Source organism: Achroia grisella, unplaced genomic scaffold (assembly GCF_030625045.1).
Source record: "Achroia grisella isolate CSIRO2021 unplaced genomic scaffold, CSIRO_AGI_Agris_v1 utg517, whole genome shotgun sequence".
NCBI classification, from domain to species: Eukaryota; Metazoa; Arthropoda; class Insecta; order Lepidoptera; family Pyralidae; genus Achroia; species Achroia grisella.
In genome coordinates this window covers 889855-917105 of record NW_026712910.1, presented here as the reverse complement: position 1 = coordinate 917105, position 27251 = coordinate 889855, and the positions used below count along the sequence as shown (strand labels likewise).

Sequence of the window (27251 nt, the reverse complement as noted above, 5' to 3'; positions counted from 1 at the left end):
AAAATCATCGGGACAAATTATTTGTTTCAAAATTAGGTGTGATTGCGTTGTTTCTCTAGCGTCGACCCATTAAATATCTTTATAACATGGAATTGACATTGAATTCACATACATACTTTAGCCTCAATGGAATACCAGAAAATATTGAATAAATGTGCTTATTATAAAACAGATGTCAGAGCAATGTGGTCTAGTATAACATAACAAATCATCCAAAACGGTCAGTTAAGTTACTTTTATTTTATAAAAAAATAAATAAAACCCAAATCTTAATTTTCAAAATAAGATTTGGGTTAGCTAGATTCTCAGTATGAATTAACGTAATACAATTCGCCTATAAACAAATAAAAGTTATAATTTAACTTGGGAATTTGAATAGTCGAGGTTTCCATCAATAAATGAATATAATATATTCAAAAATATTTTGTAAATACTGTTATTGTTATTGCAGTATGTTATCATGTAAACTGAATAACAATTTGAAAGTAAAAATTTCGAATAATTTCATTACCTTGCAAATGCTCATAATATAAGTATTTAAATAGGTGGCGAACAACAAATTAATAGGTGTGACGTGTGAATCAAACACACGATATATCCAAGGCCGTAGAAGTCGTCATCGTCTCATAGTCCGTTGCAATATGTAACAATAACATCTCAATGTCAAAACCAATTGTTTCGCAAAATGGAAAACTAACTTCCCTATACTAAGTCATTCCTTTGACTTCAATGTTTATTCTGCACAAGGGAGGAAAAGCTAAATATTGTTATTGTGTCTGTGGGTGGTCCTAACACATAAGTCTTAGTTCTATTTTTTTTAAAACAGCAAGAATATTTAATATTTATGTTAAAGTATCTGTAGTACAGAGTAGATCACTATTCTATGTTTACTGCTCCAAATAATCTGAACTATTCGAGAACTCATCGCGATTCATAATTGCGAAAAAGATGAATAAAATACATCTTTTATATAATCCTCGTAGGTACCTATTTAGCAGAGATAAAACTTAATATTATGGAGGCAGTAATGTAAGAGCAAAACAAAATAAGACATTCTAATATCAAAGTAAGTATATTTTTTGAGGTCCATTACTACGCAAGGACATACCTCCTGTTTGCAGGCGATTTTTAACACTTGCAGTAGGTACTTGCAGTAGTAGGTAGGTGTCATTCCAAGGTGCATAAAATAATCCTCATTATACGTAAAAACCTCACTTTCTAATGAATTCTTTTTATTTATTCACACGTTAGATCTCATGTCGAACTCTCGTATTTAATTTTAAAACACTTTTAAAACAGAGGCTATGATTACAATTGATATGGATTGAAATGATTACCTTATGTAAGTGAGTATTATAAATAAACACTAATAATACTACTTAGATATAGATGGTACTTGTAATAGATTTACGCGAACGCGGAACTAGGCGCCACCTCTATTCGTCCGACCGATGTACGGGGACATACAAGGTGACCGAGGTAAGCACTGTGTGACATGCGGACGCACACGTTCCCGACGTGTGTGAATCTTCCAATCTCCACAATTTTCAACCAACTTCGAAAGGGAATAAATACGGTCTCAATTATACTATTTTTTTATGTCATCTTATAATTAATTTGTAATCACACGTTTGTCAATTTGTAATCCCACTTCAATCTTTATTTTATAATAAAAAAAATCAACTTTTGAAGCCCCGTGTGGTTTCGTAGAAAACATATTATTTTTTATAAAAAAAAGACCTTGACTTATTAAAGAAACGATAATAATTTCCAGTTTAAAAATACTGTTTTAAATAAAAAAAAATATAACTGGTCAATTAATTATGTATACTACAAAAAAAAGATTGAAGTCTTATACCTCAATCTTTTATTTAATATTATGCAAAGCTTTAACTGCAAAGCTCTTCATGTCTATTGTTATTGACAAAAAAATCAGTATCATCATCATTGTCTCATAATTTATCCTATTATTAGGAGTAGGCATAAGTTTTTCATTAAAAATAATATTCCTAAAGATAAGTAAGTATTTATATATAGACATATGTAAATATATACGTCAAAAATCAAATCAATCAAATTAAATATATAATTAGAATTGAATGTTATTTTTAAAGTTACTATAATAAAAATAATATGTTGTATTTTTATTATAGTAACTTCTAACCAGAGATAATAACAATACTTAACTTCACTAATATTGTGAAGAAAGGCTTTTATTTTAGTTTGTAATGGATAAACTAAAAAAAAACAACCGATTTTAAATATTTCCCGTATATAAAGTCACTTTATTAAAGAGAAATATGTCCACAATAATAAACACTCGTGAGAAGCGGGGTCGGGTCGCTAGTTTACTATATAACACTTCATACTTGTGAATAGTGATATATTCATTACACAGTAAACAGGTACCTAAAGAGTAGTATATGAATTGATAGAATATGAGATTAATAAATATTTATATTCTGTTATCGTTTTGACATTGAAAGATAAATATAAATATTCAATAACAGAACAGCCAAAATTGATATTATTTGCATTCAAAGGTTTTCCTTCTTTACTGTAAAACACTTTTATACGTACAAATTAATTAGTAGTTTAATATGACATAATATATTATGTAAATGACTAGATAATATAAAAGTCAATATTGGGACAAAACTAATAAATAAATACGAGATTATTTTATTTGAAAATTTACTGTTGCGATCCCATCATGTAACTTAGTAATAATCAACAGTAAATTTTCAATAAGGCCAGAATAGTATCTCTTATATCTTTATTACGGTACAAGATATAGTAATACTAAAATTTTTGTATGTATATTGCATCTACTTATACTATGTTATTATGACTATAAAGGCGATATAAAACGAAACGTAACGGAGATAAAATATAATTTTAATAATAAATTTATGAACTTGGAAACATTAGAATTACGAACTTGACTTTGAAAAGGGAAAGATGTTATAAGAGTCAATCCACTGTGCAATGTCTATGACAGTTCGTTCTGGCTTCGACCTCAATCAGTAAAATATTACTAAAGCAGGAACAAACTTGCAGTGGGACGCAATAGGTTACAGATATAAAAAAAAATACATCGAGGGAATAGAAGCCAAAACAGTAGGTTTAAAATTTATGTTTGTCTCTTAATATGTTCGTACATGATTCGCGTAAAAACTACTACTACATGGAATTGAATGCAGTTTTCACCAAAGCTCTAGCAAATATAGGTTCAATTTTAAATCTCAATACAAAGAGGTAAAAAATAAAATCAATAAATCTTCCCAGCCGAGAATTGGCCAAAAATAAAGGTTTTAGTTTTCGTCCACATGGGTCTTTATCTTATCATTACACGAAACTATAAGAAAACATCCGTAATTAACGAATGTTTATCAATAGATGAATGCAGGGGAAGCACAAGTTTGCTAGGTTTGGAAAGGAATATTATTGTTACAGTTCATCCCACCCTAATGGAAGAAACGTGACCTTATATTAAGTGTAATAGAAAACCGTCTAGACCACTATAAGCATTATCACAATGTGTATGTCTTTGAGAGTTTGTATTATATGGGAATTGTACACACTATCGATAGGTCATGTAGTTTACATCACAAAGAAAATCCGCCTACAAATTACTCAAATTAATTTTAACAAAGCGAGTGACTTTCTTAACTTCTCCAAGGATTATTGGTACGGAATGCTAAAGGAGTTACAAGAACTTTCTCTAGCAACTGCATTCATGAACAATTAAGTAGAAAATACATGATCAGCACCACAGAGATAACGATATACTTTCTCATTAAATTCAATAGAAAGATATACTCATTAAATTAAATAGAAAGAAATCAGGCAAGTAAGGAATCTATATAATATTTACCGATTTACCTATGTTAGGTAAAATTATAGGTTAGTTCTTTCCCACCACTGCCCATCAATCGCTTTCTGTTCTTACCTAATAGTTAGCTGGTAGAAAATGCTATATGGCATTAAGCTCGCCAAATTGTACAATTTTTTAAAGTGCAATATTAAATAAATAAATATTTGAGTTCTGGTAGCAGTAATCAATGAGTATTAAGTAAAAAGGTGACGCTCGTAGACATGGGTTTTAGATAACACTAGTTCCACAAGAATATTGGCATAGCTCCAAGACAGATAGATCAGGCAACAACTGTACAATCTACATAGATTCGATATAATATATCGAATCTATGTAGATTGTACAGTTATCAAAAGTATTATCATTATTCTTATTCATCAACATAAATGTATTTCATTATTGTCTCACTTCTGAGCACGAGTCCTTGTAAGAGCATTTTCTTAATTTTTAATACATATAGGAAGTACTCGTACTGAAAAACAGTAACCAATTAAAAACAGATAGATACGTACGTAAACCAAAGTGAGGTCAATAATGATTGTTTTCTGATGGTGCAAATTCGACAACAGTAAACATATTTATAGGCTGTTTGTAATTTAAAAAGATGTTATTTATTATTTTTAATATTATTTCCTGGTATTGGGTGTAAAACAGTGTTTCTTGATTATTAAATATTCGATTCCTCCTTTTTTCAATGCGATAATCTTGAGGTTGTGGAACAGAGACGGAAATATAAAAGCACGGCTAACCTCCGCTGTCGCTTAGTAGAACGTTTGGCCTCGTGAGGAATCGAGCGATGGATCGACACAGACTGAATTGTGAGACTTGTTACGTCACGACCTTCATAGGCTAGAGGTGTGACGTCGACGCACGCACGCCTACCTGTTTGCACGTGGCCTAATAAACGAACGTTAGTGTAAAGATAACTATTAACTCTTACTCACATGACGCTATCCGGAAATAAATTAGTTTAAAATGTAATACCAAAATATGCTATGAAATATAATTAAAAGTATTACGTACTTTAACCAAGAGGAGCGGGCAGTTTGCTGATTATACCTAGAAAGGAAATCAAAACGTTGATATAATACAAATAAAAAAAATCAAACGACATGGTACATGCTTGTAAGGTCTACTAGGATCAAGGCTCGCAATACAAAAGATTATCATGGGCATCGGTAGAGCGAGGATAAGCAACAAGGCGGAAGCAAATGAGCGAGGCCGAGGACGTACGACCAATTCAGAAACTGTACGCACAAGAGCCGAGCGGTTCAAGTGGTAAACATGTTAACTGATATACTACTATATTCTATCTAGATATACTGTTAAAATAGCATTTGTACAAGCAAGCTGTACAAACACTAATATTTTAAGCAGGAATGTATTTACAGGAAACTATGAGGATACAGTGTTGCCATAAGAAATCTGTTTGTAATAAAAAAACAGTCGCATTTATGGATTATTTAAAGTATTTCTGAGAAAATAAAATGTACATAATATAGTCATACGCTTGTTTGAGATTATATTGAAACTATGAAAATAGTACTTGACAATGTTCAAGCTATAAGGAGTGATGTGAGCAAGAGTTTACATACTTAAGTTATATGTACAATACGTCGCCTAATACGTCAGACCATTACAGACCGGTCAAATAATGAAAGATGAAATAATAAATTAACATTTGATATGAAATGGAATAAAAAAATCAGTCGCACCGTATATCGCTATGTTAAGGCGTTAATCTAACTAGGACAAATTGATTTATTAAATAAACAAGAAACTGTGTCGCCTCGGCCCTATTGCACTATGTTCCACATTGTTTTACCATGAATATGCAAACAGGTATCAAGTCAATGAAAATATAAATTTTAGTATTTGTAATGAGTACTAATAAAGATAAACCAGATATAAGTAGACATGCAAAGGAAAGTAAATTAAACACACCGATTTAAAAAATGCTACACCAGCATCTGCAATCGTTGAATTTGGATAAAAGACGTTTACAATCGTCATAGGCATAGTCAACAGAAAAGCATAGTCTATACAGTAGCCTTTTAAGACTGGTATTGAAAAAGGCCTTACTCAGTCATTTGGCCTCAAATTTTATTGTCCTAGAACTACAAGTAACTAGATGGCTGAAATGATTGGCAAGACCTTGACTTCAGCCTAATATAAATTGTAGGAGACTACTTCCTGGAACACATGTGAGGGTCGTCGCTGTCAATTACATTGAAATCTATCTAGCAGATTCAATGTCCAGTTAGTGTTAGTGATTATGAATATAAACACCCTCTTTATACCGCAGTTATATAGTACTATAACCTTCTGGTATTTAAAACAAATATTAATCAGCAGTCCAATGTATTGATAGGTAGTTTAGTGTTATTGTAAATTATTTTGTAGCCCTGACACATTCATTGCAATACACACTAATTGTAGTGGGTGTATAAATGTGTTGGTGTGTGTTCGTCAAGCTCGTCGAGATGCTGGTTGGCATCGGTGCTCCGTAGCTATAGGTAGCAAGCAGCCAGCATCGGACATCGAGAACGCGACCTGGTTCGCCGCTCGAGAAAGCATCGACAAAACTCGGTTGAGGCCGTACGCATAACCAGGCGGACGTACACGTCTAGTATTTCTATATACACTGTGTGGATTAAGAAACACTAGATAAAGAGGATGTTAAAATGTTTGAAAATTGAGAAATAAAACATTTTCTGAAAGTATTTACATACAATAATATTTAGTATTGATACCGTTGTAAGTTTACCGACGACAGCACCAAAGATTGAGAATACGCGAAACAAAAGTTAATTTTCACAAAAGATATACATTTTCAAGGCGAGGCGTCTACAATTAAAGTTAACGCAAAATTTTACTGTTTAAAATAAGTTTGTTCGGTTAACCTTGAATTTGACATTCTGTTCTACTTTAACGATGTCTAAATCAAATTTAGGGCACGCATAACTGACATCACTTCCTTTTTAATTGATGTAGTATTTTTTTTTATTTAAGTTGAATGATGTACAAATCTTTGGTCTTACTAATTCACTTATTTAATTTTATAGAAATAAAATGAACTCCCCCTCCTCTCTCCAGCACAATTCCATTGGTGAAAAATTTTATAAAATATTTTTGCAATTAATATTGAATTGAGTATTTACAGCAGAGACTTCTAACGCTGTTTGCCAGCGATAGCTTAGCAGTGACAGTTGTGTAAATGAAAAATTCTTAGAATTTATAATAGTTATGATCCATATTTTATATTCTAAAAAAGTTACAAATTCAGTTTTAAACTCTTTCTTAGTTAAATGAATCAAAGTTCATTTAATTCAGAAAGAGTTTAAAACTAATCAAGTGAATGTCATAACACCCTAACGATTATTATAAATATTTAGAACTAAAATTGCTTTCTATATTTCAAAATCATTTCTCAACCGAAAGCCGAACCATTTGATTTCATATAATCTATACCTTATCTAAATTTCATACAAAACATATTATAAGAAATGCTTTAAAAAGAAGTATATATTTTCTAAGAGACTGCCTCTCACTTTTATCTATAACAATTAAACCTTAAAATGCTTTCTAACACAATTTAAATGTAAAATTCATCATCATTAGGTCACCTAAGAACTTCCATTCCATATAATATATTTTGTAAGTTTCATATATAATTAAATAAAGAAATCTTTGAGTTAAGGCACGTAATTCATGAGTTTATATATTGTTTTCAAAATTACTACTGTCATTGTATTTGACAATTTTCGAAAGTTTCATCGACAACTTCTGAGTATATTTATTACAGCTGCGTGGTCGATTTTCACTTAGCTCGGTCTTCGTTGGTTTTGGGTCATGCCTCACAATAAGGGGCACAAGGTAAAAGATGGTGCATTGAAAATGGCCTTAAGCCCAATAGCAATCTGCGCGCAGCTTCCTATTGGCGTCGAGGCGACAATGCCGACGACGCCGCCGTCGTCAGCTGCCGCGAAGGTGACGGGGCAACAAAGGTCGATCATCATTTTACTACTAGATGAAGATTAAATGTTCCTACATATTTTGTGTGGTGAAAGAATTCTCTTCATTATGATTTATATGAGGTAAATAAAATTATTACATTAAAATATTATTACTTGTTATCCAAATTCAATTGCTATCACCCTTCTCAATGAAACAGCCATAAATCTGTTAAAGATGGCAAAACTTAACCAATAACTAATTTTGTAAATAAATAAATAATAAATAATTATAAATGTTTTGAACTCACGAAAATGAATTTTCTTAGTTTTTATATAGATATATATGTAAGAACAAATAATTAATAAAACAGCGTATTTTATTTAGTAATGAATGATTATACGCGTGCTAAATATAACAAGATGAAAAAGAGTGACCCTGAATCATTAAAGAGTAAGTAAGGCGAAACACAAATAAGTACTCTAGTTTACAGGTCAACCGACACAGGAGTTGCCTATTACTAGCGTGGCGTGGGAGGTAGAGGGACGCGAAGGGTGCAGGCAGGGCTCGTACGGGGGAGGACCCTGACACAGATCCGTTTCGAACTCATCAGTGTACTCGCTGTGAAGGCCTCGAGATTCGGCTGCTACCTATATTATCATCGATTCCTTAACGCACCATGCCGTGTTACGCACAAAATGGGTCAACGCGCGCGACTCTCCGATGAAACGTTGGAGTACTCGCGATGTCCCCGTTCCGAATTGCTCCCTCGGCAAATTAACGCCACACGTTACCGTGCTCTAAATCGACCACGGATAAAATTATATATTGCTAGATATATCTATAATTATACTGTGATTCGTATAACGCATTAAATAATTGTTCATATATTGGCAACAAACTGTAAGTAGGCGTTTTCTGTGGTCTAGTAAGCATTTAGCGAACTTTGTTAGTTTGTACATACTTACGGATATCTATCTATTTAACCAACAATATATTGATTGTTACAATATATCTGCTGCCACACACTGCGGTGTCAATGTAAGGACAAAAGTCTATCATATATAATAACCCCTTAAAGTACAAGGCAATGGATCCTGCCCTATAGAATGTGGTGGATATGTACAGGGTTATTTATTACTAACTTCTGCTCTAAAATTCGTCTTCGTGACCATGTTTGACCGGGATAGAAAGTAGTCTATGTCCTTCTACTTACTGAGTGCCATACATACATACATATGGCTGATTTCACGATAATGTAATTATTGCTCAAGCGTTTAGTTTGAAAGGCGTGGATTCATAATATTAGCGCCATTTATAATATAACATGAACATTATTCTAATGAAAAACTAAATTAAACATTAAAGTAAATGATAGAAAACTTCGCACTAAAGTATGGCATGTATGGCATACATGGCTAACAATATAAGAACTGTATTATTATATAAAAATTTTAAACAAGTTAGTGTTATTATATTACACGGGGCGTGTAATATAATAAAAACACTAACAGATATACTATAGAATCCGTATATTATTTTTTATTTTTATTGTTTATAGCAACAAAATACACTTACTTAAACGTCCTAAATGTAGCGAATATGCCACGATGCCAATAATTATTTACAAATATGAATATATGACTAATTATTTACCTATGGATAATTTTGATGAGAAATTCAAATAGTCAATAATTACTGATCTATGTTACTCTTTGAAACCTATTAGGTAGTCTTTTAATCATTATACCATAATTTCAATATACCTATACAAATATAAACACCACTACTAATAACTATTTATATATTTAGAAAGTATATATTCCACCGCTAACCGTCTACTTTTGTTATTTAATACTTAGCTCACTATGTGCACACATTGTAAGCAGTTGCATTCACGTTCCATAACTTCCGTACAAGCAAATGTATTATTAAATGTATTGTGTTGGCTATATAATAAATAAAAGTAGCTCAGTACAGGATGTATTAAAACAATCCGAAATCTAGCAATACTATTCTAAGTTTTGTCAATGCAGCCCAGTGCACAATTATGCAAATAAATTGTTGTTTAATATTTTACACAATAAATACCTTTCGGGTATTTTAGATATAAAGAAACTAAATTACTAATACTTTATCATCAGTGCTCTTTAAAAGAAATGTACCAGCATACAGCACTAAATCAAAAGAAATATCTAAAAGTTGTAAGTGAACTAATTCCTTTAATCCCTTGACCTTTTTAGGCATGATTGACAACAATATGTATTGATAGAATGGATATAAGCGTATCCTTGACATTTAAAATTATTGGAACATGTTAAATGGCTTAAGCAAAAGAAAAGCAAGAGGATTTAACATGTGAAGATAGTGAAACTATAATCGAGATCATCGTACAAAAGAGAAGGCGCCACGCATCGAGCCGAAGAAGAAACGACGACGCACTTTCCATCGATAAAGACGCTATTCAAATTATGAAGTTTCACCAAAGATTTTACCAAAAGAAATATGACAGCAACATAATGTTACAAAGACTATTTTGAAAGAGTAAATAAACGTCGATCAAACATGCGTTATTAATTCTATTCACAATTACAAAGTAATGTTTCGCTTTTACGAGTAGGTATTCTTCAGCAATGGTTTAAATAGCCTTGGCCTTGTGCTATGTACACAACGTGATAATAAAGCACAGCTGGAAATTCATAATGGTTACATCGAAGAGCGAACTTAAAAATGATAATATATTATGTAATACCGTGGTGAATTATTTGTTAACTAATTACACTAATTAGCATACTTCATCATAATAAGGACAACGAATTAATGATTAGCTGCAAATATCTGAAAATGGCGTATTCGTGACGCTATTAGAACTTGGATTATAGCCAGAGAAAAATAAATAAGATTATCTTTTTCAATGACAACATTCTTTGCGATTTACGTTTCATTATTTAAACCAGCAAACGGACATTTCAGTTTAACTGAGCGTTATCGTAACCGAAATACAACGTCGGTCGGTGCCGCCAAAACCCACTTTAGTTATCGCATTCCGTTGTCAGCGAAACAGGAGCATACGGAGCATTGAGAGCGGGTTCGGCCGCAATCTTTAGCTTTGTGAACGCCCAACGCTCACCGGCCCTCGGCTAAATTGATACATTCTTGCGAAATAACCTCGTCCAACTTATTTGAAACACAATCGAAACAGAAACATCTGGTTTAAAGCCCGTAATCAATTTTGCGATAGCATTAAACTCAATTAGGTACTTAAATCCCACCGTCCTCGTTTACCAAGGAGAATGATAAGGTATATTCTGTCAATTTAAATAATTCACTTTACTTCAATAATAAAGTTCCACAGTAAACATCCGATTCACATTTTTTTAGCAAACAATAATCTCATAGTTCTTATATGATTTATCAAAGATCCTAATGTTATAATGATATTGATATGATATAATAAAGTGTAAATATCGCTATATAGGCTTATTATACTTGAGCAGGGTGACTCCCCCAGGATAGCATCTCAAATCCTTATTTTATCCTCAAACTGATATCTTAGAAATAAAGAAAATAGGAGAAATAAATGATCGAGACTACTTGAATATATTACTGTAAAATATAATAAATCATAAATTTATTCTATTAAATTCTTTACACTGTAAGTATAAAGTCTGACTATAAAACATTATAGGCGTTAAGAATCGATTTAAGTAAAAATTCGAACGTACTGCACTGTCATTAACTAATATAATTTTGTTGATTGTCATTCCAATCACATTATCAGTAATTAAATGTAATTGCTAACAGGTATTCATTCATATTATGTTTATTAGTTCTAAATCAGCATTCATCTATAATCAAAAATAGTACCTATCATTTATCAATCAGATTTGAATTAATAAACAAGGTTATTTTGAATGAATAGAGAAAAGTTTGAGCACGAAAGAAGTCGGGAGTGTTTTCAACAAAAAGCAAAACAGAACAATGTTACTGCGAGCTTAAGGCTATCCGGTCTCAGAATATTTTCTACCTGCTTATGAATCCAATAGCTTTCTAAGCGAGAGAGGCATATTATACATTATATTTAAATCCTTATTGGTTTAAAGGTGCTATTGTTTTACAGTGTAAGTTAGTTGCATGTTTTGTTTATTTTCTTTAACTTGATAGTCATCGGTAAAAAAATAGATAATACGAATAATATATGCATTTATTATAAAACTATAAAAATCTCAACCAAGTGACATCACTAAAATAATAATACAAATGTTAACTTTTGTACATTAAATCCTTCAGAAATACGTAGGTATTCATATGTAGATATTTAGTTATTTATCAATGAACCCTCAGATATAAAAGGGTTCACATTATTGGGGTAGGGCCACATAGGCGTCACAACAAGTAAGGGTGCGATGAAGTAAAGAAAAGTTGTAGAATAAACAAAATATTTTATGGTTTATGCATTTATAGAAAAGTTTAACTTCAGATTTAGTGAAGATTGTTAATTTGGAATAATGATGCATAATACAAAAGTACCGGATAAATAGAAACTTGTTTGAAGTGTTAGCAATAATTGTTAGTAACAATTAATTTGATTTCTAAATCGCTCCCTCTGTTACATGTCGTTAGATGTTCAACTTACACAACAAGGAAAGTAAGGTAAATGCGTGTGCGGGGCTAAGCAACTTTCGCTTATTGTAGCGACATCGGTTAAAACAAATGAAACCAACACACCATAATAACGTAATTAATAATTAAAGGATCTAACAGATAAACACAATAGCTGTAAGATCCCTAAAACCAAATCAGTTGTTGATATTGAACTGTAATCATAATCCGTACCTGTCACGAATGATCTAAATCAAATAAACCAACCGACGGAAAGTCCTTCGATGAGTATGATAAAATAAACTAGTTCCGTGTTGACTCCAACAACCAAAATAGCTCACCTGGCTAAGGCCATTATTCTTTCGTATAATCCAATTTTCCAAAACAGTGGCACCACTTCGAACAAACAAATCACCACAAGTCAAACAATAAAGTTTAATAGTGTCCACTGAAACCAAACTACACAGCTATACGCAATTGTATCACGTTTGACAGTTTCACTTCACCACATGGCTAATAAGTTTTTTTTATCGCCGCGACAGACGTTTGATACGCTCGACGTTTGACGGGCGACTGGAATGGCGAAGTCTGCGGTTGGGGGGTCGAGTCGGTTACGCTATGTTGTATTGTGAATGCTCCTCTCGCCGAGCAGAGAACGGTGTGGAGGCGCGGGGTCAGTGAGGGCGGAGCGCCAGTGCCCGACCACCGGCGCCCGCGGGACAGCTGCGCAACACGGACCCTTTCTCTGTTTCCATTGTAATAGTGAAAGCTTAAGCCTGGTGTTGTTTTGATCGCTACATATTTATATGGATACATATAAATTGTATTTATTTTCCCAACGAAATTATTTACTCAGAATTGTTGAAATCATAATAAAAAATAAAGTTATTTATCAATGCCGATACCTAAGAAAAGTCGTGTATAAAAGCTTAACAAACAATAAAGTTTCTAAATCCAGTGGGCCTGTTTGAGACGAGATATAAAAGAAAATGAACCAAAGCAAGTCTAGTGTCATTGAATATACACATAGGCACACACAGACAAGTTGCGTTAGTATCGTTCCACAAAATAAGTAACCAACGCCATATTCAAGAATCATTAAAACAACCTTAGGAATCGTGTCTACAAATTTCGTGGGTCCTAAGAAATTGTCATTAGCACAGATTAAATATTTCCACCTACCAAAAGATTGATTGTCTTTAGTACCTAAAATCACATATGAGAATGTATAAAAATATCTGAATGTATATACTGTATACAATGTAATATGCTAGAAGTATTGACATTGCTAAATACCTATACTCCGTCAGAGTAAGGTTGACGAGGTTTCTCTAGAAGACATGATCGATAATTGTTGTTGTTTTTAACATTCACTTTTGCTTTGTCAGCTCGGGATGGCTCAAACATTCGAACATCCAACAAAAAATCTAATTATAAGGAATGTACGGTGTAGTTGTTAGATTATGATATAGAACCTAACAAAATTATTAGCGAAACGCAAGTTTAAATATAACAATGTATTAATTGTCACAAGACCGTAAATATATAACCGTAACATATAATATCACAAAATGTAATGTTATTACTTATTGTAAAATAAATTGGTAATTTAGAAGCCGGGTACGGTGTAGGTATTATTAACTAACAAAGTTATTAGCGAAATGTAATTTTGGGTATAACAATGTTTTTATTGTTACAAAACCACTGAACATATGTAGAGTTTGTGACAAAATATCACAAAATTTAGGAGTCGCCGTACACTTACTTTCGTATTACTTTTATGGTGGGTAATATTATATTGGAAACTCAAATCCGCCATACAAGTCATCCAAAAGTGAGTGGAGTTAGAGCAACTCTATATAATATTGCAGTTGTTAATAACAACATAGTAGGTAGATAAATAACAACAATGTCATAAATGAGACTATTTCTTGTATTTAATATAAAAAAAAATTGTTTATTTTAACTTATTTATTTTATTATAGGTATTGTCGTTTTTTTAAATATAGAAATTAACGTATATTAAATTTTATTTTCATTCAATAAAAAGTGGTGTGTTAACCATACTATCTAAATACTACCCAAATTATCTAGATACAGACTAGGATAGATTTTTGGTAGAGCTTTCTGTCACTAATTTCAAGTAGTCGAATCAATATATTAAAGAATGACAAAACTTTGAAACTGTGCAACGTTATAGTCAACTACGGTACCAAACCTAAAATATTCAGTTGCAATTGGAACTTGGTTCAGTGCACGAAGGAAGAAGTTGTTGCCCCCGTGTAAAACCTTGAACGCCCCGCTCGACGTTACTGTCTTATAATTTTCAAAATAATACAATATTCTGATAGTTTATTTTAAATTTTGTGTAGATTTATTTATCTGATTTTACTATTATTTAATTGACATCAAGAATATTAAAAAAAGTAAATAAGACGATTAAATAATAAAAAAAACTCATTCATTAGATCACAGTAAATAGATATAGGTATTTCTATATATGTATAATAGGTTTGTGTAATAAAACATTTAGTTTTAATTTAAAGAATAAAACAAAAATGCATTTAGTGTGACTGATCATAATTATTTTTCACTAGCTATGTATATCTTGCCGTGTTATCTGAGTTCAACACAGCCTATGTAAATCATTAATATTCTTTTTGAGCGTATCTATTGCAAAAAAAAACGAACTAATGTATAAAAAATCTATTTTAATTGTAAAAGATAATATTGATATTATTACATTTCGTAAAGATAAAATATACTTTTGTAAAATAAGTAAAACAAAACACGTATACTAACATAACGCGCGCATTCGATGCGACTGCAGAATGTCTGTAAGGGCATACACGTTGCTTCGAGGGTATATCAATGTCATCCAGTTACGTCCCTTCAATGACGTCTAAAACACTCGTCAACCTTGGCTCGGAATTTTAGGGTTGATCTTATAAAGGAAAAAGGATCTTACGCCGCCGGATTCCTCGATGCGACTTACCTGAGAGGAATGATTCGATCTTTGATTTCTCCTTGAAGTCTGATCTTAATTTTGATGTTATTTTTAAAACCGCAATATATCATACATGAATAATGTACATATTAATGTGTATGTAATTAACATCGCACATGCATATACCGTATTTTTTCAAAATAAGTTATAATATGTAAATGGATTAACTAATACAAAGTTTTACCGTTTTAAATGGTAACCATTGTAAGAGAGAGAGAGAGATACATCTATACTATTTATTATAAATAGATAAAGTTTGGGTGTTCAGGGTAATCACCAGTACCAAGTGATCCGATTTTGAATTTCCAAGCCCATTTATCAAAGAAGACTATAGACAAGATGCCAATAGAAGCGAAGCTACTATCAAAAATTCAATAACGCGGAAAATGTAATGCAGACAAAGTTGCGCGAGTCTACTAGTTGTATATAAAATGATTTATTTTTTAACAGATTCTCATCGTAGATATATAATTTACCTGAATATAAAGTAACTCGTACTCTTTATATTTTTCATAATCAAATAATTATTATTATTTAAGTACATTTCTCCGTATACCAAATCTTTTTCCTTTTACCTATACATAAATAAAATAAACTACAACATTTTTTAAATTCGGTATAACAGTATTTATTGTTAATATTTGCCTCTTTTATTTTAAACTGCACAATATCTAAGATGGGGGTTTAAATTTCCTAACATACATACACATACATACATACATCTCTGATATATTTTAGGGTATCGTTCTATACAAATTTTATATCATTATGCTACTGTCAAGTTTTTTTTATACGACAAAGGTGGCAGTCAAGCATGCGCCGTATGATTCTGCTCTGTATTTAATGTAAAATTTTTGGAGAAAAAGAAAAATATACATTCATTCAATTAATTTAGAAGGACTCTGGTGGTTCAAAGGTAACAAGAGCGTTATTCCTCATTATTGATACAACTTTAACCTAATCTAAATTCTTAATTATAACGTACGCAGTTGTAACGTTACAAAGGATTAACTATCTTACAAAAGCAGTAGGCAGGTAATGTTACTTGTCAGTCAACAACAAATAAATAGTTTGATGTTTTCTTTAATCAAACATTATCATTTTTAGAAACTGCTACAAGTGCCACAGATCCGTTGCGCACACTTTCCTCGATTAACTTTCTCATTTACAATGCGAGTTGACCTTTCCTTTCTATAGCACTCACTTCGAATAAGGGTCAATTGACAATTAAATGTTTAAACATATTGATAAAAAGTATAACATAACACATATATAATCTGTCGCGAGTCCATCTCAAGGTAAGCAGGTCTGGATTAAGATGGCCATTCGGCAGTAGGGTGCAAAAAATGAAACATTGATAGTTTAAACAACTGAATAGAAAACATTTATTTACTACAATATTTTAAGACTTCTAAATATATCTGAATTGCCTTGCAGTTGTATCTTAGGCACGTTAACATAATTTATACAATGTACAGCGTCCGTATGTGAATGATCTGCAAGATCAATTCATGGCGAACCAAAAAAAAAATCGAATTAAAGTCGCCCCGATGTAATTATAAACGTTAATATTTTAATGGAATAAAAATATTCCACACCTAAAATGTCATATATGATTTTTGAATTTGAAATTTTGAATGGAATAAAAATATAACAAGTTCGACAAATTTAATAACAAGAAAATTTAGAGGCACAGATTTTAGATAAATCAAAGAGAGCGAAAAAAAAAAACAATCTGTCTCTTACTATCCCAAAATGCTGCCTATACGAATTATAACAATATACTTATTCAGCGCAGACTGGTCTCTTAAGTGGTAAGAGAAAACTCTTAACAAGTGTAGTAAAAAATAGAGCATGAATAGGGGACCATTACAAAATAAATACAATGAAAACAAACTCTACAAATAAGTAAAAAATAATTTCTATCGATAAAAGCAAATCATTGCTCTATGTTTTTAAATTCGTTATTACATTATAATACAACCGCAGTAGAAAATCACCAGATACAGGTAGAAAACGTGAAGAAAGCGTATAAGGACTTAGACTAAAATATTTTGGGTTAAATCATTACGAAGTACAACAGCAATTTATAAAAAGCAGTGATATGAATACCGAAGCTCTTAACATAAACTATCATCTATTGATATCGAACAAACGTCAATAGCCACAAGCTATGTTTAGATTTTTAAAATGGATACAATAAGGTCATTACTATTCATTTAAAAGTTCTCAAATACGGTCCTGCAATAAGGATTGTTTCAACTTTTGCCGATTTATCATATTATATATATTATTAATTAAATAATAAACGATACAATAATGAAGATGTTAGTGAAACCGCACAATATTTTATTGTATATAAGGCCAATTTGTTTAATATTGTCATCATGCAGTTACAAAACGTATTGTAAATATTTCCGAAATTTTAAGCTGTAAAAAACAGTTGAAAAATTTGTATTTTATTGTTCGATAAGGATAACAGTTTCATTTTGAATTATAAAATTAAGTTTTCGACTCGTGAGCGAGAAAGCTCTCGATAGTGGGAACCCAACGACAGATTTCACAGATAGAAATGTACCTAGCAGAGAGAAACTTGCAATAACTTGTTATATCTAAATTAATATGAGAGACTTTATCTATAGAAAGGAAAACTTATTTTCCGAAATTTCTATTGCCTTCGGTTGTTTTCTTTTTGTAGACAAGCGCCGGAACGCAGCAGTGAAAGTGCATTTCAAGTGTTGCGCTTGCGCATCGCATTCAGAGCATTTTTCAGTCGTGAGGAGAGAGGGAGAAACATAAGAAAGCGCCAGCGAGCTGGCGAAGGTATAGTAAAATTTGAAAGCGCTACACAATAGCGCGTTGTCGAAATTGGAAAGTTGAGTGGTGCGCGTCCATTGCGTAACAGCTCTTACGGGCTGCGGCGTGACACTGCCGATAGGTACCATGTGACGTCATCGGCATGAAAGTGCATCGAACGCCGAGCGCCGCCCCTCTCATTGCTTGGTGCACGTGCGATGCAACCAGTGCTGCGCTTCCTGCATAAGAGGACTTTCTATTGGGAAACCGCCGCGCTATACTTATGACTCGCCTTCTCTCCTATTGGGAAATTCGACTCTCACGCACCGCGACACGAAACGAGATGCATCTGATTGAGCAATAACAATCAGGTTGCACAGCGTGTATCTATACAATATTTCGGAATACTATTCAACTTCAAAATAGTTACGAGCTTCCGATTTACGTATTAATACAATACAACTATGTATACAAAACCATATGTTTTAATAAGATTCTGATAATTGTCCGTACAAATATTACCGTGATTAAATATTTATGTATATACTCGTTCAATTACTCTACAATAAAAATATAAGTTACTTACACTTTTGTAACGCTCGTGGTACCCGGAAGGAAAACTGAAATAATAATAAATAATTAATATCAGTAAAATAACATTGATTAAAATGGTTCTATTACTAATTAAAAAAATTTAGTATTTTTTAATTAGACTAATCTAATATTATAGTTCACTATATCTGTAATTATTTGGGATTTTACATTAAGAGACTTCGGAGATAAAAATTGATGAGGTGGCTTATGGCGATGATGTTTATTTTATATTTTCCATTGTACAGTTCATAACACAAGCTCTGCTTAGGTTAGGATTAGATATAAATGTAAATAATGTGCTGTGTAAAAAATGTTTATTTTTCAATCGTAAACTATTGCTTTACAAATAGAATATTTCTGCATTTGCATTCCAATTTTATTAAAATTTAGAATACACACAAATTTGAAAAAAGTATGAATTTTGTAATGTATATATATGTACATATATATACATTATTGTAATTTCAAAATGGTAATTGTATATCGAAAAATTATTAAATACAATTTCTATTAACGAAATTTAATACATCAATATTCATAATTCAAAACATTATACTTGGTTAATATCAGACCAGTCGTATAGTTGATAACAACCTATATTACATAAAAATAATTAATAAAATAATTTATAATATTAAAAATTGTGTATCTATATGTACTAATTACAAGCTTGAAATCAATATAAGCTGCCTTGACACTGTTTGCTTTTACAGACCGACGGATGCGTATGTCAGTATAAAATGTGTTACAATGATAATAATAATAATGGAAAATGGATCATTCGATACGAGGTACTTATGAAGGGCGAAATTGTACAGTTTATTATATATATAGAACATGTAAATGACCTTATATATTAAGTTCTACACGATTTAGTTATTGCAATGACCGCAAAATAATAATATATACTTCATAGCATTTACCATACAAATGTCATGCTGATTGACCAATAAGTGAGAGAGTTTAAAAAATTGAGGTCTCAATGCGGGACGCTCCTCAAAGGAGTTCATGGTTGAATGGAACATGAACATTGTTCAAACTGACTATAACACTTAAATCCATCTCTTTTTCCTTTATGTTAAGGTTTAAAATCCAATGATGTATTTAAAGTAAGTTCCTAATTGTCAGATTGAGAACGACTACAGATTACAAACAACTTAATCTTTATAATCTGATTAATACGGTTCATTTTTGTATGTAGTAAATGACGACATTCAAGAAGTAGGTTGAGAGAACGCATCTAGATAGAGGTCCGTATATCACAAAGATTCATTAACTCATCAACGTTAAATGGTATATGGTTTCCAATAATGAACTTTATTGTTAAAATTTTAAGAGTAACAAGCTAATAAATTTTAGATGAGCTATATAAATTTTCTATAACGTGACAGAACTATAACTTAAGAAAAATAATTAAAATCGTAAAATAATGTATTAGACATTATTTTGCCGACCGACCTAGTTTAAGTGAATCACACCATACGCTGTTTACATTTTGGATTACGATGTCAATCTGGTGGTAATTTAACCAAATTGTTAATGAAAAATTTCCTTTCATTAACAATTTGGTTCGTGATATTTTTTGTGTATTAGTCGGTTATATAATAACTTCGTCAATATACTGACAGATTTCGATTAATTCTTTGATAATCAATAAAGCGTATAGCTACTGATTTAGTAGTAATATTTCCTACAGCGTTGGTCCCATACTATGTTTGTGCAGAATTTTTTAAAAAGAAGTACCTACTTGGAAATATAGTCTTTCTGACTACTAAGAGAATTGACATGGTTTTTGCATTCCGAGCAACTCACACTCTGAGTGACATATGGATTATTATTTGTGTACCATAGTTATCCATATCGATAGAGTCATTTTACCTAATTTTTAAGAAATACATATAATTCATAGTAACGAGTACCGATATGTATAAAAACTAAAAGTAATCAAAAGGTAAATAAATATCTTATCTACCTACTATTTAACTATTGTTAAGATCCAAACAACAATATCTATTTATAGTTAGTTACCAATACGCCAGACTTCAAAGATGTTTAAAAATTTCAACAATACCAAATTACAATTTTCCAAACATACAGTGACATAAAGATTTGAAGGACTGAACTGAATTAAAATCGATTTCAGTGTCGCGTCTTTTTAAAGTAGTACTGACTGAAAAGGCTGTAATGCTGTAATGCACTACAGCCTTTTCAGTTTGAAATAACAAGGTTGCACATGTGCCTTTAGGCAGATGCATAACTATATTGATTGATACTACTTAAAAAAATAACTTATGTTCAGTGCGGTGAATGGATAGAAGACTTTCTATTAGTAACAGTGAATAAAAATAACGAGCAAAAGTTACGATATCTTGTGTGCGCTGTGATATAACTGCTCGCAGCGCCCCGTAACCCGTAGAGCAAGCAATGCAATTCAAATCGGCACAGTCCGACCAACATCAAAATAATGCTGCGATTCAATGATTGCTTGCATTTGACTTTCATAACTTTCTTCAAATAAACATACAGGATATTCTATTAGAATGTCCATTACTAATTTTAGTTTAAAAAAAGAAAACAATCATTGCGTCTTCAATGAACAGCTCTAGTAAGGGTCTTGTGAAAAGACCTTTAAGTATATTAAATAGTATGAATAATTAGGAATAAAATAGGTATAAATAAATTGTCAGCATTAGAAACTTGCAAAACTTGCTGTTGCAAGTTATGAATATCTAACAATCTGACTACGCCACATTCTCGCACAAAGTACTGGCTGGTAAATTGCAAGAGATCTCAGCGAGAAATACGTTCACCGTCCTAGATGCGCGTACTTTCGTTTTGAAATCGGCGCGTACAATTGGCCGTATCGAGACAAGGAAACCAACTGCTGGTGAACACTTATGGCATAGGTACCATTGCTGACCATGTGTTGCCAGAGCTAAAGGTATAGACCTTAGCTCGGGCTCCATATTTTTTATAAGTTGTTCGTAATTGCGAAACAGAGAAATCACAAACTTACTACCCTGTTTTTTGTCGTAGTAGTAACTATTAAAATTATCTGTAGTAACTGGTAATACCTGAAGGAAACGGAATGGTACCGTTAATGAATTTTTAGAGAAATAATATTCCATATTAAATTATGTACGATACGATTTGTAGTCTGAGCCGAATCGAATTTTGTAAAATGCCGATAAGACATTATTATATGCAATTTACATGTAAGGAGTGTATGTATATTTCTTTCAACTTCATATTTGTGTAAGTATGGATATTGTTGCTCTTAAACAATATCAATACTTACGCATGCTTGATCTATAACAAATAGTAGTAAAAATAAATAATTGTAATAATTATCCTGATATTATGTAAATGGAAATTGGATTAAACGAATAATGAAGCATAACAAGTTGTAAACACTATCTGTATAATACTAAAAAAAATTAAGTACTTTTGAAATAGAATTACCAATATATAATTATTCTCTAAATTTCAAATTAAGTACTGAATATAATGTATTACCAGCAATATTTCAAATTAAATATTAGAATTGGTTGAATTGTTAACCAAATACTATGCTGGTTGTCATAATGAAGTAATTTGTATCACAGGTATTTTAGGTAAAATACTGAAATATGAAGAGTAACATCTATTTAAAATAAATGCATCAACAAAACAAAACTAAATAATAAGAATTATAAAACTGTAAATTATTTCGAGGTAAATAGCATTAATATAGTAAAAAATTAAAACAAAATATTAAAATCGGCTGTGTGGTAGAAACAGTTTCTGTACACGTTAAATTTTCTCATTGAGACGAGGACTAAATTCGTAATAAGATTTTGTGTACTTTTTTTTTAGAAACAGGACAACATAATGTTATCATATATTTTATTAGACAATATGACGAAACACTCCAGGAACCTTCTGCTTTATGTATTCGTCACCTAAAAATTGTCGTCGTCTACGTCTACGTCGCCACTGACAGAAAGCCTCTCTAATATTTATTCAATTTAATTTAATATGAGCGCTTTTGAATAGTTACATCCTTTAAATTCTACAACTCATTCGAAACGCAGACTCATTACAAGAAGAATAAGCAAGAAAGTTTCGAGTTGCTGGGTAAGACAGGGTTATTTATTACAATTAGCTTTCCAGGCTGGGAGAATATACATCTAAATTGACAGATATTGTCCAGGGAGTCTAACATTATATCTAAGTAGTGTAATGCTACCGTTTCATTTGTTTTAGAAAACTTCTGATATTTCAAAATAATCAAATATATAAAAATAATAAATACTAACAACTCTTTTCTTTCTATATAAAAGAAACAAGTAATCTTTGAAAACGACAAAAAAGGTACCCAGTTTTGATTGGCTAAGCCCGTGTTGATTATATCACTTTGGAAGTCGCTTCGCTCTCTCTTTGTAGCTTAACTTTTCGGTTAACCTGAATAATAATGTACGCGAAACATCACCGCTGTTGCAATTTGTATTACATTAACCACTACATAGAGAACGTGACATAATTTCGCTAAATCTGCGTTGCTGGCTTCGAAAGAACGCTCTTGCATGACACATGATCACAGTTACAAGAAAATACGAGTACGTATGCCACGAACACATTAATAAAAATATACATAACATTGAGATAAACTTGATGAAATATACGTTGAAATTATTTAACACTATACGAGTTTCAGTAATGAATATAATTCAAAAGACAATAAACACACACGCGCTTTGAAAAAGAGCGTATATATGCAAATTAATACAGGTATATGAATTAAATTAGTGATGAATTATATTATTAACATTATATTACAATTACGACTATATTTTTTATTTAGGGTACTAGCTGTACCCTGATTGTGGGAACTTAAGTAGTAATGTATAAACTTTAAAACCACTGACTGGCTTACAAAGATAATGCTGTGTATTCGACAATATTAGATTTATCTTCAATGATATCACATCTAACAGTGTTCTTGTGCGGAGGTGCCATTTACATATAAGATCAACAGCTGGGCTTGCTCAACTAAAGTGACCACATCTATATGTAATAACTATATGCATGTATCTATGTATCAATAAGTATTAATATGAAACATACTTATATTTATGTGTTCCGCCAATTTTTTATTTTGCATTTGAATTTACATTTAAAATCCTTGGACATGTCTTATTTTCATAAAAAACCAACTCTCTATTTTGCATTATCATATCATTTGGTCCTGTTTTAGCCCAGATATATTTATTTTCCTATGTATAATTTTTATAAACTACATACATACTACATATTAGTCGTTTAAATGAATTTAATAAACCTCTCTCTTCAATATAGTTATTTTGTATTTTTAAACGAAAACTATAATTAATTACTCCTACCTAGAATTAAGAATTTTTTAATATCTCAAAAATACTCACTAAATAATTTCTACTATTACATACTCTAAGATAGCTGTACTATTTTTTTTTAAGAATAGAAGTGAATACGGTTTGTAGTTGACTAAAGTAGATGTGGATATAGCTACAATGTCGTAAGCCGACAATATAATGAACGGATAGATAGAATAGCGAAACAATAAATATTAAAACGTTCGTCGATAGTTTCCTAACGTCGTTCGTACAGCGCCAGGATTCGAGTTATTTCACAAGTTTCACTTGACGCCCACCATTTGCGTAGCTAGGCATACGCTCTCATTAGAAACGATATAATTTTCGAGATAAAACAACCAGCCAATCTTAACTATATAGAATGGAATAATAATCATGTAAATGCAGAGCAATGTTTTAACTATTAGGTACTACTGCTGAGCGTTTAATTGCAACCCACTTGAAAAACGCTGTAAACACTTTATTTTTTGTGTATATATTTACCGATATCTTCGAAAATTTTACAATGATTCACCAAACGATTTATTTTTGCAATCGACAACGTTTAATGTCATATTCGTTCTATATTAATTTTCTTACGGCATTTATTTTCATTAGAATTAATGTTAGACATATACACCTATATAAATATACATTGTAAATAAACTGGCTTTTAAAAATAAAAGTAATTCAATTGAGTTTCTTGCCAGTTCTTCTCAATTGGATCTATATACCGAATTGGACGGTAGGGAAGAAATTAAAATTAGAATGTAAAAATTTGACGTTCATAAGCGGCTAAAATGTCCTACATGAATAAATGATTTTTTAATTTCAATTTGAACCACAAATCGCATTGTGATATGAGTCTTTGTCCTTCATTCAAATTTAATTTATATTTTATTAATAATGGGTGCTTGTGTCTCCATTGCTAGCAATGTACCATATGTCTATTTTTACGTGTTCACCCATGGATATCAACATAATTCTTGGTGATTTTTTCTACGATGGACTATCAAACCTGACTTCCACCATGAAGAAGAACTTCCAATTAACATCTACTTGTATCCCGCGCTTACTGTTAGCGCAAGTTCAATTATCACTGATACAAAAAAATACTTGATAAAATTTTCCAATTTTTTTGTTTTAGATCCTGTTCCCTTAGTGCAACGTTCAGTTCCTGTATACGAACACGTATTAGAATCGATCGTATAGCAGTGTTCTTAAATATAGAAGAATTCCGTGTTATATTAATATTTTTGTATTCATTTTGCATATTTGAACACTATTGTATATAAAAAATGATGACAAAGTGACGACGGCGTGAGAAATAGAACAATGAATCAGTGGCCTGCTCTGGGTCACAAAGGGCCCGGATACTGCAGCTGCATAATGGAGGGCATAAATGTGCCAGAGCTGCATGAATAGAACCTAAGTGTTATCAATTTAAGGCCGATATGAAGCTAGCTGCCATTTGTCTAGTATAAAATACAAACAGGCATAGGAATATCCAGTGGCATTTCATTTATGCAGTCAACGTGCGCCAGATTTCATAAGCGATCTCTCTACACCCTGATCTAGGTTAGGTGGCCGGCATCGGCGGCAGCGGTGGCGTATCGAGCGCGTCCGATGTTAACCTACATACATCGGTGGCATACTTACAGCAACAGAGTTGGGGTCGAGAGCACCCGTACCCGTAAAATTCGTGACCCAGCCCCTCTCTAGTCTAGTTACGACCTCTGCTCTCGAATCCGAAGTTATACTTAGTTATCTTTTACTTTAAAATATTCCATAGTAACAAATTATTACAAAGTTAGTTCCTATGGCTATAATATACCCTGGGAGAGATATCAAGTTATACAATCTATCATCAGTCCTCGTGATGCAATCTATCTTCATGCCAAACTTCATTAGGATCCGATCAACCGTTTAAATTGTAACAGACAACTGTACAGGCGTTTTTAAAATTAGAATAGTTTTATGCCTATTGTATTCGTTGTTGTTGAGTCGTATCATACCATATTTGTTCCATAAGTTATTACACCATTACCATATTCAATGATAACAAATTCCTAAATACTATGCTACAAAAAAAATCAATAGCTACTTAAAGAAGAAAAAACAATCCCATTTGGAGAAAAAGAGTTTTGCGAAAGCAGCATTCAGTAACTGACATTATTGTAAAAAGCATTAAAATTTATTTAATAATTACAGTGTTAGCAACGCTTACAGTGAACTTCAGCTAGCACACTATATATGTAATAATTTTGCTTACATCTTAATCATCGTAATAATCTTACATCTTCAACGGACGACAATATGTGTGAGCACAGAAGGAAATCCAAACCCGTGGATGAACTTATGGAGCGACGAGTTTGAAAGCACCACTAGGGTTTCGAACCTCGCGTCGGTTTGTATTTCGATCTGTGTTGGAACACTAAGAGGCTTATTTCATTTTTGTCAACTTTATCTTAAGATTTGCATGAAGGTTTATGTTATATTAACAGTTCAATTATACAGAGCATTGCAACGCACGAGTGACCCTTAGATCAAACGTCATTAGGGTTCGATAATCACATAATATAATATAGGTCATGAGGTCGTAACTTGAATGTAAATGCTCGCGTTAGTTACAAGCACTACGTGAATATTCTACGATTACTAAAAATATTACATTGCGATATAAGTGCGTTATAATGGTTATAACATACGAGGCGAATTTAAGCCCGACCCGTGAGGGCGTAATAGAGCCAAGTGTGTTTATTACGCTCGTGTATCGTAAGACGTTTTTCAACACACTGGGGAGGAAAAAATATGAAACCATGTACAATAGTATACATCAAATATATTCTCTCCATTTTTAACTGTAATGCACATAGTTACTTTCCCTCCGTTTTCCTTTTTTTTAATTAGCGCGCCGCCTACTTATTGGCGCCGTACAGCGCTCAGTTCAAAATTTGAAAAAAATATAGCAAATAGTCCGGGTATGAAATATAACTTCACTATGTGCGTTTATAACACACGCGTGATTTATGAGGTGATTTATATATAGAAA

The 27251-nt window shown here is 31.8% G+C and overlaps 2 protein-coding genes across 6 annotated transcripts in view; both read right to left on the bottom strand.

Moving 5' to 3' along the window:
• Positions 1-27251, bottom strand: part of LOC131847263 (guanine nucleotide-binding protein G(q) subunit alpha) — a 206907-nt gene that overhangs the window by 85009 nt on the left and 94647 nt on the right. The window lies entirely within an intron of this gene.
• Positions 1-27251, bottom strand: part of LOC131847262 (protein roadkill) — a 56089-nt gene that overhangs the window by 19798 nt on the left and 9040 nt on the right. For 2 of the 5 annotated variants that reach the window (XM_059196785.1, XM_059196787.1), the window contains exons 1-2: positions 12775-13027; positions 4901-4936 (exon numbers count right to left, since the gene is read on the bottom strand). In XM_059196785.1, the coding sequence (XP_059052768.1) occupies positions 4901-4936; positions 12775-12788 (50 nt within the window). In that variant the 5' untranslated portion in view covers positions 12789-13027. Of the gene's footprint in view, positions 1-4900; positions 4937-12774; positions 13028-18822; positions 18857-27251 lie in introns of those variants that run through there. The other 3 variants (XM_059196788.1, XM_059196789.1, XM_059196786.1) reach the window with 3 other exon arrangements.